The following is a 12283-nucleotide window of genomic DNA, read 5'->3' on the forward strand; positions in this document are numbered from 1 at the left end:
TGCAATTTTGGGTCAACCGTTTCATCAGGAATTTCGGCTGAAATAATGGAATCAATTTCTTCTGGCCTTATTTTGTCAACCAACCAGACTAATATATGAGCATGTGGCAAACCCCGCTTTTGCCACTCAACAGAGTACATCCAACAACGTACTTGGCCATACACACGAAATTGCTTTGTAATGAAATTCATTAAAGATTTTAATTTTTGCTTGTAAACTCTGGCTGTGATGTCATGCCTATCAAGTGGTGTTTGGTTGTGTAGCAGTTCTTTTTTTTATTTCAATCCATTGTGGGTTACAGGTGAATGTAATAAATAGGTCTGGACGGCCATACATTCGAACATAAGACATCGCATCTTGAGTGTACTCGTGCATGTGGCGCGGGCTTCCGATGTAAGTGACCGGTAAAATTGTCATTCTTCCTACATTATTTACATTGCCGTCAGCATTGATTGCATCGCGAAGATGAATGTACTCTTCAGATCGAAGCTGCTGTTGGTTAAGGTGGATCTATGTCAATCTTTCAGTCTCAATTTTTACGTACATGTCCACTGCATACTGATGAAAGAACCGTTGACACATCAAAATGAGATTTACTTCACCTTCACGGATCATGAGTCTGTATACATAATAATTCATGGCACTGACTTTTTTGTGTGTATCAGCACCTGGAAGTACATATGATAAAAAAATACATTTATATATTGAACATGTAAAATATTTTATTTTGTATAATCTAATTACCTGTTGTTGGATTAACTATTTTGATATTAAAATGGTACCCATCTTCTCCCTGCCAGAAAATTAATGGGTATTCATATACACGTTTCAATTCATTGTTCCGGCGATGAAGTACAATATCTCTTGATTGCAAATTCTCTCCAACAACGACAATAGCCACTTCATCTATTGTCGGTGAATTAAACCTCCTTGCATGCTCTCCAGCAGGTGTTTTGTCGGCTCTTATTACAATATTATGGCTGTCTGAAGGCATCCGATCCAGTGCCATTTTGAACATCTTCACTAATTCATTATTCTCGTGAAGAAATGTTTGCAGTTGTTGGACAACGATTCGCTTGACGGTTGGATTATGACCGCAACGTGAATCAACTTCCACATCTTGATTGCCCATAAAATAAATTTGCAAAAATTTATGATCTGCTTCTGGCACTGGGAGCATTGCCCCCAGTAGGTGATGAATTTGTCCTTGTATCTGTAATTGTTTAAGAACTGGTTAAATTAATTGTGATACAAATACAAATTAGAATTTCACTAAAACAATTATGGTATACTACCTTGAAAGTAGGCATGAACCCGTCTTGTACTATATGCGTTGCACCAAACGATGTCATTTGGAAGCAATTATTATATTTTTGGATGTTAGTCAAGAAGTGTTTTTGGACTCACTTTCCATCCCATTAACTAATGAGTGTAACGGTTCAGGTGGTGGTACCAATTGAGGCAATTGTACATTGCCACCAGCACAACATAATCCTGCAGGTTCACTACTGTACTTTAATGCGTTACAATGTTGACAAATGATTGACATTTCTCCAATCGTCACAGATTTGTCGGCAATATAATTAAATTCCGGATCGTAGGAAAATACTCCTCGTTCGAGGTTTACAGGAGCATTGCGTCTGCGGAATCGATTAAATTCGTTATCCCGTGCTCGCTGCTGTTGTGATCGATGTGCACGAACTCGTTCCATTCTCCCCCTATCCACTTGATAGTTATTTACTCTTGAACGTAATTCTCCCATACTTGTACGACTGTTATCATTATCAGCATCTCGCTGGTCATTAGTGCGGTTGGAGCGTAAAGTAGCTCGTTGCACATTTACACGACTTCGACGACCTATGTCAGGTCGTTTTCTTTTCCTCGGCATTGTAAGCAGCGAGAAGAAAATCACTTTTGGCAGTATTTCAATATTTCTCCAATTAAATGTTTCTTTTTTTTAACATGAGATGACAAAACCAAGGATGTTAAAGTAGGAGCGCAGCAAAAAGTCTCTAAATTTATGGACAAAACAATGTAACGTTCGGATACACGTGCTTTTTACATGAGATGACAAAACAATGGAATGTTCGGATACACTTATTACAGGGCATATCGACAGGATAGAATTTATAGAATACTAACTGTTATTGCCATTGCCAAATCTGTATGTGGGCATTTGCAATCATGATATAATCATTTGCGCAAAAGCGTAGGGAAGGTAGGTTCGAGATGATGTAGCGTATGCTTTGAGCTCTTGAAAAATTTATTTTATCATTTGCGAAATGCCGTCGGGTAGGTAGCTGATGTAGGGCACGGTTTGAGCCCTTGAACTCCTTAAATCTTTTGTGTGGAACATAAAAAAAGGATAAATATCCTTCTGTTTACAAATGTATTTTTGGAAAAAATAAGATAATAACAAAGGATAAAGATCCTTTTTTTACAAATGTATTTCTGGGAAAAATAAGAATTTATATTTTTGGACTACAATATAATAATTGTGGCATAACTTTTATATACCAATTAAAATAATAAATTTAAAATGAGAAATGATATTTTGATTTATGCTTGTATAAGTTTATTAAATTTAAGACATCCCAACCCAATTTCCGTAATATTTCTATAAATTAACAATATTATACTAAATATTAAATGTTATTTTGAAAATGTACTTTATTTTTATAATATAACATAACCGTCTTAACTCGCTCTTCTAATTTTTATATTACCAAAATTAAAATGCCGTCGGCATATGTGGTAATAGGATATGTTGCCTCTTCGAAATTTTCATATAAATGAAAACTGCGCTGTTAAACTGCTGAAGAGACAGCTTCTAGTTTACCATATATGGCAAACTATGTAGTATTCTATATCTAGTAAGCAATGAGCAATGTGGAGTCTGCACAGGCAGAGATGCCCCGTTATTATAATAAAAGTATTTTTGAGAGTTGGTAACACTGTAAGGATGGCACCATCAAACATGTCAACACATTAATTATATTTATATATTTTGAAATTTGAAATTGAAATTTAAATACACGATGTTATGAGCAAAGTTGATATTATGTTGTCGATTCAAAAGTCTTGTTTTAATGCGTTCTTCAATTCGAGTGGAACTGAGAGACAAATACCGTCAAATGTTTGACAGCAATAAGTGGTCAACTTTTATATGGGAAAATGGAATTGTCGTTTTACTCTATCTTACTCGTAATTTTTCCTTATTTGCTCACCGTTTAGACCTACCCTGGACTACGACAAACATTTTAAAACCAAAGTCAGCTCAATCGGCCCAGCCGTTCTCGAGTTTTAATCAGACTAACGAACAACAATTCATTTTTATTTATATAGATTATATAGATATAGATTTAGTACTTAGTTATGGCACTTTATAGATTTTCGGTTAATGGCGAGATTTGTGAGCGTGGCAGTGTTCCGTTTACGCAAATTCGTAATTTTCTTTTAACTAAGAAATTTGCATACCAGGTTTCATCAACATATCTCAATTTTTACTCACGTTACAGCTTGCACAAGGACGGTTGGACATCTTGATCATTTATATACATATGTATATATAACTCCATATCGATCTCGATTAGTTTTAAGTGACACGTACAACCTTTTGGTGAACAAAACTATAATATTCTGTAGCAACAGATTGCAAGAGTATAAGACCAACTAGATTTCTTGAAACCATTTGATTTAAACACTGATGCAAGTAATTTTGCTATTGAGGCATGAGATAGCAAAATTTACTACATATTTACACATTTACTATTTACATACTATTTAGACCCTCATTTATTCAATTTTGGAAAAGAATCCGAATATGAAATTAGAAAAGTGGAAATATTAAATTGAAGAATATAAACCAGGGCACAAAAATATTGTAGCAGAAGACTTATCAAGGCACCAAATAAATGCGTTTACTGATTAATGTTCTCACCATTCGGCAAAAAATCACCTGCATGTACTATATGACCCCACAATGTAGGCATAACAACGAAAACAATTTTCGATATTTCAATCGAAATAGAATACGCCACACAATCCTCTAAAAAAACAAAAACCAGTTATTACCAAAATTAAAAGAAGTTGCAAGACGAATTGTCACGAACACCTTAAAAATAGAGAGAAAATACTTTTTCATATCAAAAATGACATTATTGCTCATTTTCCAAATGTAATAATGATAGATGTTATACACATAGGCGAACAAGAAATAGTAGTAAAGACACACAGACGTGCTCATCACAATTAAAACAAGAAAAGACGTTAACTTCGGCTGCACCGAAGCTAATATACCCTTCACAGGTGCATTTCTTTTAGTAACTATGTGTTCAGTTTGTATGGAAGCTATATGCTATAGTAATCCGATCTGAACAATTTTTTCGGAGATTACATTGTTTCCATACAAGAACTTGATTCCGATCGTTCAGTTTGTATGGCAGCTATATGCTATAGTAAACCGATCTGATCAATTTCTTCGGAGATTACATTGTTGCCTTAGAAAATAATCTATACCAAATTTGGTGAATATATCCTGTCAAATGTGAAAATTTCCATACAAGAACTCGATTCCGATCGTTCAGTTTGTATGGCAGCTATATGCTATAGTAAACCGATGTGACCAATTTCTTCGGAGATTACATTGTTGCCTTAGAAAATAACATATACCAAATTTGGTGATTATATCCTGTCAAATGTGAAAGTTTTCCATACAAGAACTTGATTCCGATCGTTCAGTTTGTATGGCAGCTATATGCTATAGTTAACCGATCTAAACAATTTCTTCGGAGATTACACTGTTGCCTTAGAAAATAATATGTACCAAATTTCGTGAATATATCTTTTAAAATGTGAAAGTTTTCCATACAAGCATTTGATTCCGATCGTTCAGTTTGTATGGCAGCTATATGCTATAGTGGTCCGATATCGGCCGTTCCGACAAATGAGCAGCTTCTTGAAGAGAAAATGAGGTTTGCAAAATTTCAAACCGATATCTTAAAAACTGAAGGACTAGTTCGTATATATACAGACAGACGGACGGACAGACAGACGGACATGGCTAAATCGACTCAGCTCAACATACTGATCATTTATATATATACTTTATAGGAACTCTGACGATTCCTTCTGGGTGTTACAAACTTCCTGACAAACTTAATATACCCTGTTCAGGGTATAACAAGAAAAAACGTTAACTTCGGCTACACCGAAGCTAATATACCCTTCACAGGTGCATTTCTTTTAGTAACTATGTGTTCAGTTTGTATGGAAGCTATATGCTATAGTAATCCGGTCTGAACAATTTTTTCGAAGATTACATTGTTGCCTTAGAAAATAATCTATACCAAATTTTGTGAAGATACATTGTCAAATGTGAAAGTTTTCCATACAAGAACTTGATTCCGATCGTTCAGTTTGTATGGCAGCTACATGCTATAGTTAACCGATCTGAACAATTTCTTGGGAGATTACACTTTTGCCTTGGCAAACAACATATACCAAATTTCGTGAATATATCTTGTAAAATGTGAAAGTTTTCCATACCTGCATTTGATTCCGATCGTTCAGTTTGTATGACAGCTATATGCTATAGTGGTCCGATATCGGCCGTTCCGACAAATTAGCAGCTTCTTGAAGAGAAAATGATGTTTGCAAAATTTCAAACCGATATCTTAAAAACTGAAGGACTAGTTCGTATATATACAGACAGACGGACAGACGGACATGGCTAAATCGACTCAGCTCAACATACTGATCATTTATATATATACTTTATAGGGTCTCTAACGATTCCTTCTGGGTGTTACAAACTTCGTGACAAACTTAACATACCCTGTTCAGGGTATAAAAATAGCATCCAAGCCATACACAATACACAATTTTTAAGCGATGCTATTCTTTTAGTAATAACATTAGGATTATACATAAAGTATATACGCCACAGTAAAGGCATGTGAATGTCAGCCAAGAAGGTATGTTATATTTAAATAAATAAATTGAATAATAAATAGTATTTATTATTTAATGGTGGGCTCAAGCGGGATTGCAAATTAACTTGCTGTCCAAGAACTAGTATTTGAAGCATTAGACACAAAACAAAATCCACGTTTTTGAAAAATGATACTGGAGATCCCTGAAATATTGTAACAACAACCACAATATCGAGTCACTGCAGTCCTCGAAATAAAGAAAGCACACTTTGCTAACATAGCTCATACTTAGCAACATTAGAGAAACACTGAAAACTACCTAACATATTACGCCTCACCAACAAAATCTATTTAAAAGGAATACGAACGCTTCGTCGCAAAACTCCTATCAACAACAAATGCAGCGCATCAATCAAACCACACGAACAGACTACGAAGGAAATTTTGAGAAAAGGAGTACTTTTTTAGGTGAATAAAGAGGTTACCTTGCGTCAATACAAAATATGGATTAATCAGCACACCTAATTTAAAAATCAATATAGAAATTAGTGAGTTGTTAAAAAAATTATTTATTAAATCATATAATTTAAATATATGGACTGTTCCAAAGAAAGAAGGCAATGACGAACAATGTAAGCCAGAAGAGGAATGGTAGATAACTAATACCTACATAAGGTATGGTAAATATGAGTAGTTAAGCAAAATTTACGAAAAGCAATGTATATTCGACTATACATTTAGAATCAGAATTCCACCAAATTTTATTAAAGGAATCTGTTAGAAGAAAACCCGCTTTGGAGTCAATAGAGCAAAATATGAATTTAAGATTATGCTTTTTGATTTAAAAAAACGCATTGTCAATATTTCAAAAACATATGTAAACGATATTTTGCGAATACTTAGGACGCATAATTAAACTCAATAAAGTAACTGTAGACCCCAAGAAAATTGATACAATAAAAGAATGACCTGTTTCAAAGGCGTTAAAAGAACTTAGATCCTTCCTATAACTAGCCAGCTGCTACATGAAATTTGTTCAAAATTTTGCTGCATTCACAAAACCTTTGACTATAAACTTACATGGTGATAACGGCAAAGTTAGTAAAAAAAAAAGTGGTAGTGTAGAAATTAATTTAGATTAAGCAGTACCAATGAAATAGAACTTCGGAAGGATTTGGTGAGAAGATGGTATAAATTAACACATTAGTCTCCTAGTCTGCCCACTGCAGCGTTCCTAGAACTACTCCACGCCAGCCAATAAGCGCGTCACCATTTCCCATCAACTGGCAAACTCTTCGCTACTACAACATTAGCGCGGTAACAGCGATTCACCTGTTATCTAAACAACAACAGCATCATGTGCAGTAGCAGCAGAAATGCCAAAATTGTGCCAAATGTAGGGGAATCAGGCAGGGCTCCTATATTTAAGTTTTCTGTTGTAATCCGGACTTTAACAACAGCACATAGTGCTGAATAAAAAATGTATATTACAATAGTTTAACTGAGAATTAATTTCAAAAAACCCTGAACAACGGCATTTAGAGCTGAGGATTAATTTATATAAAACCGAATATCAGAATTTATTCGCTGATGCTCTACGATAACGTATTATTCAGACCACTTTGTAGAAAGCTCACCCATACAATAATTTAAAAATTTCAAACAGCATTTAAACTCTTTCCGTAACCAAATTATCCAATTCACAATAAAAACCGGGACGAAATTTAATCACAGACCATTTTTCCAAACATATATATATATACATATATGTATATAAAACAATGCCACTTTTCGTTGTAATTTTATAACTATTTTTGAACTATTTACCAGATGGTTTATGTGAAGTCTGCATTTCTGTAACAAATGAATTCAATAAATATTAATGTGGATTTCTGTGTCAAATTGAAAATTTTTAAGATTGGGACTGCGCTGTCAAATTGTTATGTTGTTACAGAGAACGTCCAATTTTGGACCACCGTGTGAATTGTAAAAAGATACCAAAATACGATTAGTGGTTTTCATCACTGCATAATTTAAAAATTTTTGTAGTTAATGTGCAAATAAGAGTAACTCCATATATACAAATATATACAGTCTGTCAAGTAAGAGCGTGTTAATTTTAAAAAAAAAATTATTTTATGAAACTTTCAAATTTATATATACTTACATTGTACACATTATAAACAATGTTCAAATATCATTGAACATGCTTACTTATCAGCAAAGCCGAAATTCTACTAAATATAAATATCTATTCATATATTAATATACAGACATTCATACATATATACATAATGTATTTACATGCAACGCACATCTAATAGTAATAAAATTGCATGGGGACACAAGTCATAAATTTACAGAAGAGATAGCCAGCGGGGACAAAATAAAGACCTCACAAAAGCAGGGCAATGTGAGGCCTTATTTGTTTAATACCTTCCCTTTCTCATGAATGCCTCACAATGACCTTCTTTTAGTAGCGTAGGGTAAGGTGTACAAAATAAAGAGACAAAGTAGACTATGATATTCATTTTCAGAGCTGCACAGCGTTTGTAAATTTTTTACTATTATCTGCCGCCGACCTCTTGTCGCCACCGAATACTGCGTATTTGCAAACGCGTTACTGTTTGCCATTATTGTTCTATTTTTCGTTGTCTTCGGAAACGCTGCGTTTATGCATATACATAGTTATTATATTTTCTCATTTCGTACGCGGACTTACAAGTAAGTTGTAATTTTTTAAAAGTCTAGATTAATATATCGGGTGATTTTTTAAGAGCTTGATAACTTTTTTAAAAAAAAAACGCATAAAATTTGCAAAATCTCATCGGTTCTTTATTTGAAACGTTAGATTGGTTCATGATATTTACTTTTTGAAGATAATTTCATTTAAATGTTGACTCATGTGGTTTCAACAAGATGGCGCTACATGCCACACAGCTCGCGATTCTATGGCCATTTTGAGGGAAAACTTCGGAGAACAATTCATCTCAAGAAATGGACCCGTAAGTTGGCCACCAAGATCATGCGATTTAACGCCTTTAGACTATTTTTTGTGGGGCTACGTCAAGTCTAAAGTCTACAGAAATAAGCCAGCAACTATTCCAGCTTTGGAAGACAACATTTTCGAAGAAATTCGGGCTATTCCGGCCGAAATGCTCGAAAAAGTTGCCCAAAATTGGACTTTCCGAATGGACCACCTAAGACGCAGCCGCGGTCAACATTTAAATGAAATTATCTTCAAAAAGTAAATGTCATGAACCAATCTAACGTTTCAAATAAAGAACCGATGAGATTTTGCAAATTTTATGCGTTTTTTTTTAAAAAAAAAAGTTATCAAGCTCTTAAAAAATCACCCGATACATATATATGAAACTAATTGAATAGTAAATTAATTATTCTATTGAAATGGGAAAAACTAAATGTGGAGTGAGTGATAGACATTTTCGTCGACTTGTGGCAAGAATAATTCTTTGTATAAACTAACAATAATAATGAAGGAAAATTCCTGTATTAATGTGAGAAAAGCGTGGAATGCTCGATATATGAAAAATATGTATGTCACAAAGCACCCCACGCTTTTCTCACAATATTACAGGAATTTTTCCTTCATTATTATTGTTACTTTATAAAAAGAATTATTTTTCACTTTTTAGTTTGATATGCTTTAAAAACGTATTTTTTAGTTTGATGTGAGAAACCCCAAATTTGTTAAAATATGAACTATGACATGTAGTATTGGTTAAGTAAATCGATAATTAGACAGCATTTAATATCTACTCGTAACCTTTCATTGACTAATTGTTATATTATATTATTTGCGACCAAGTTCTATTGACGACTTTACGAATTATTATTTCTTAATTGAATCATTTCTTCTAAAGCTTCACTGTTACAGGGGGTTTTACCTGTCAACTTTGAACAGTCTAGTTCTTCAATTCGAATTCCGTCCAAAGACCTACAACGACTAAGTGCTACATAAGCTTGTCCAGCAGCAAACAGTCGATAACCCAGATAAATTACTGCATGATCTACTGTACAACCTTGCATCTTATGAACGGTCGACGCCCAACTCAGTATTATTGGCAACATTCGCCTCACAGCGATTCCATCTGAGCCGAAATTAATACGTACTGACGGGATGTCTTCTGCATATACTTGGTCTCTGCGAAAATTTGGCCAGATAATTTCTGTAACAAAGCCCATATTACCATTCACTAAACCTTTTGACACGTCAATATTCGACCTTAACATCACCTTTGCTCCAATGAATATTTTTAATACATTAGGAAGACCTCCTGTTTTATTGATGTCATTCGGTATTACAGTATTTAAGTCCTTATTACCTAAATTTCGTGTAGCGTCAATGAGTTGGTCTTGTGCTTTAATCGTATAAATAACAGTCCCTTTATCTTGAAAGCTCTTCAGAACTATTTCATTATGTATAACAACTTGGTCTTTAGTAGGGTAAACCTTAAAGCTTTCTCAATTGAGAATTCTTCAGTGGTATCTGTTGACACTTTTTCAGGAAGAACTTCAAAATGCTTCGACGTCAACTTTCCAACTCTTAAAGCATTAAGCACATCCATAAATGTCGTATCTTCTTGTTGACGCATGTTCGCCACAAATGTCTTCTTCATATGTTCTGGCGGTTGAAATACTTGATGTCCTCGGACAGGTGGTAACTGCATTAAATCACCAAAGAGTAAGACATTTATACCTCCAAAGCAAGCGTCCTGTCTCTTTAGTTGGCGCAAACGAGAGTCGATCATGCAAAGAATTTCATAAGGCACCATAAAAATTTCATCTATGAACAGAAGCTCAACGTTTTGCCATAACTGGCGCATCCCTCTTAAATAATTTCCCGTAAGAAGTGGCATGTTAATGATGACGCCATCTTTTTGTACTGGTAGTTTCAACAGGCTGTGTAGTGTAGAACCTCCGACCAACCGTGCTGCAACTCCAGTAAGAGCACCAACTTTCACGACCAATTTTCCATAACATCGGTTAACTTGTTTTTTCAATACATTAAAGAGAAGAGTTTTTCCGGTGCCTGCTCCACCTGTGACGAAAATTTTATCTCGTTTAATATCACCATTAAGTTGATTTTTAATACTCTTTGTAATGACAGTAAACAATTGTTTTTGATCAATATTCATAGCGTGCTGTGCTCTTTGAAATTGATCATTGCTCATTTCTGTGTCCGGTAATTCTTCTTCTATAACTTCAGGATTTATAATCTCTGGCTGTTCTAAAATTTCAAATGCATGTATCTGATTGAATGCATTTTCAAGCTGTTGGTCACGCTCTCGAAATTGGCGCTTATACCTGCTCATTTCCTTCAAACGATTCTCTCGATGTAAAAACGCCTCTTTTGCATTATCGAAACCCTCAAGTAAATCAGTTTCCAAACGATAAGGCATATATTGAAGAAGTAAGCTATAGAAAAAGTTGTCGGGATCTGATGTTGCTATAAAATATGGCACCCTAACAACTGCGGGAACCTTTCTCACAACCATTTTGCTCTTATCTAATAGCGTAATGAGTGGACGACGTGTGTTACGAAATTCTTCATACGCGTCGTGATCAACACTTTCCTCAGTTTCGCTTACTTTTTTCGGATAGAATAGTTCAAACAACATTGCAAACTCTGCAAGGCTCATGTTTACAAAATCGTAATCGGGAGATAGTAACGGACGTTTTTGATATCTTTCAAAAATATTACTATAATAACCAGTTGCGTGCCCGTTTCTGTCGAATTGCAATACTCTGTAACGCTGTTCTGCCTTTCTTGTGTTCAGAAAAATGCAGCTTCGAGAACTGACCCGTAATGGGATATGACAAAATCTATATGCACATTCTGCAGCTGATACTTGTCGTTCATGAAGAATCTTCATACATATGCTGAACAGTTTGCGTGAAAGATCAGTTTCTTAGCGTTGAATTTGCTGTATTGCCTGCGCAATTCCAGAATCTATAACTGCAGGTTCTGCTTTCGATAGGTACTTTGCTATATAGTACGCTATCGCTTCGTTTGATCCGCATGGCTGAATATCCATGTTGCCTGCCCACAGTTTTAGCAACTATGGGTGGTAATTATTTACCCAAGCATCTTCCTTTCGACGCTGAAGTAAAAAATTCTACCTCCGTTACCAAGAAAATCATCTGAAGAATGTGACACAATTCGTGTCTCGTCACATTCATGGCGTGGAAAGTTGAATCGGCATCTTATAGAAGTATTATTTTTTGAACAAGTTTGTGTATGCCGATGAATTTGACATTTTTTAACTAATTCATGAAGCTCTGGGTCTTCTTCTTCTGGAGGGATTCTACAGCAACAATTACGATCC

General features: G+C 34.8%; 1 protein-coding gene across 1 annotated transcript; it reads right to left on the bottom strand.

The window, feature by feature from the left end:
* Positions 1–10363: 10363 nt before the first annotated feature.
* Positions 10364–11596, bottom strand: LOC126764610 (uncharacterized). Its single transcript, XM_050482277.1, has one exon. The coding sequence runs from the start codon at positions 11594–11596 to the stop codon at positions 10364–10366; it is 1233 nt and encodes a 410-aa protein (XP_050338234.1).
* Between the last annotated feature and the right edge of the window lie 687 nt (positions 11597–12283).

This window comes from Bactrocera neohumeralis, unplaced genomic scaffold (genome assembly GCF_024586455.1).
Source record: "Bactrocera neohumeralis isolate Rockhampton unplaced genomic scaffold, APGP_CSIRO_Bneo_wtdbg2-racon-allhic-juicebox.fasta_v2 cluster09, whole genome shotgun sequence".
Classification (NCBI taxonomy): Eukaryota; Metazoa; Arthropoda; class Insecta; order Diptera; family Tephritidae; genus Bactrocera; species Bactrocera neohumeralis.

Coding starts and splice junctions, on each gene's coding strand:
- LOC126764610 (XM_050482277.1), bottom strand. CDS start 11,596: ATGAGCCTTGCAGAGTTTGCAATGTTGTTTGAACTATTCTATCCGAAA.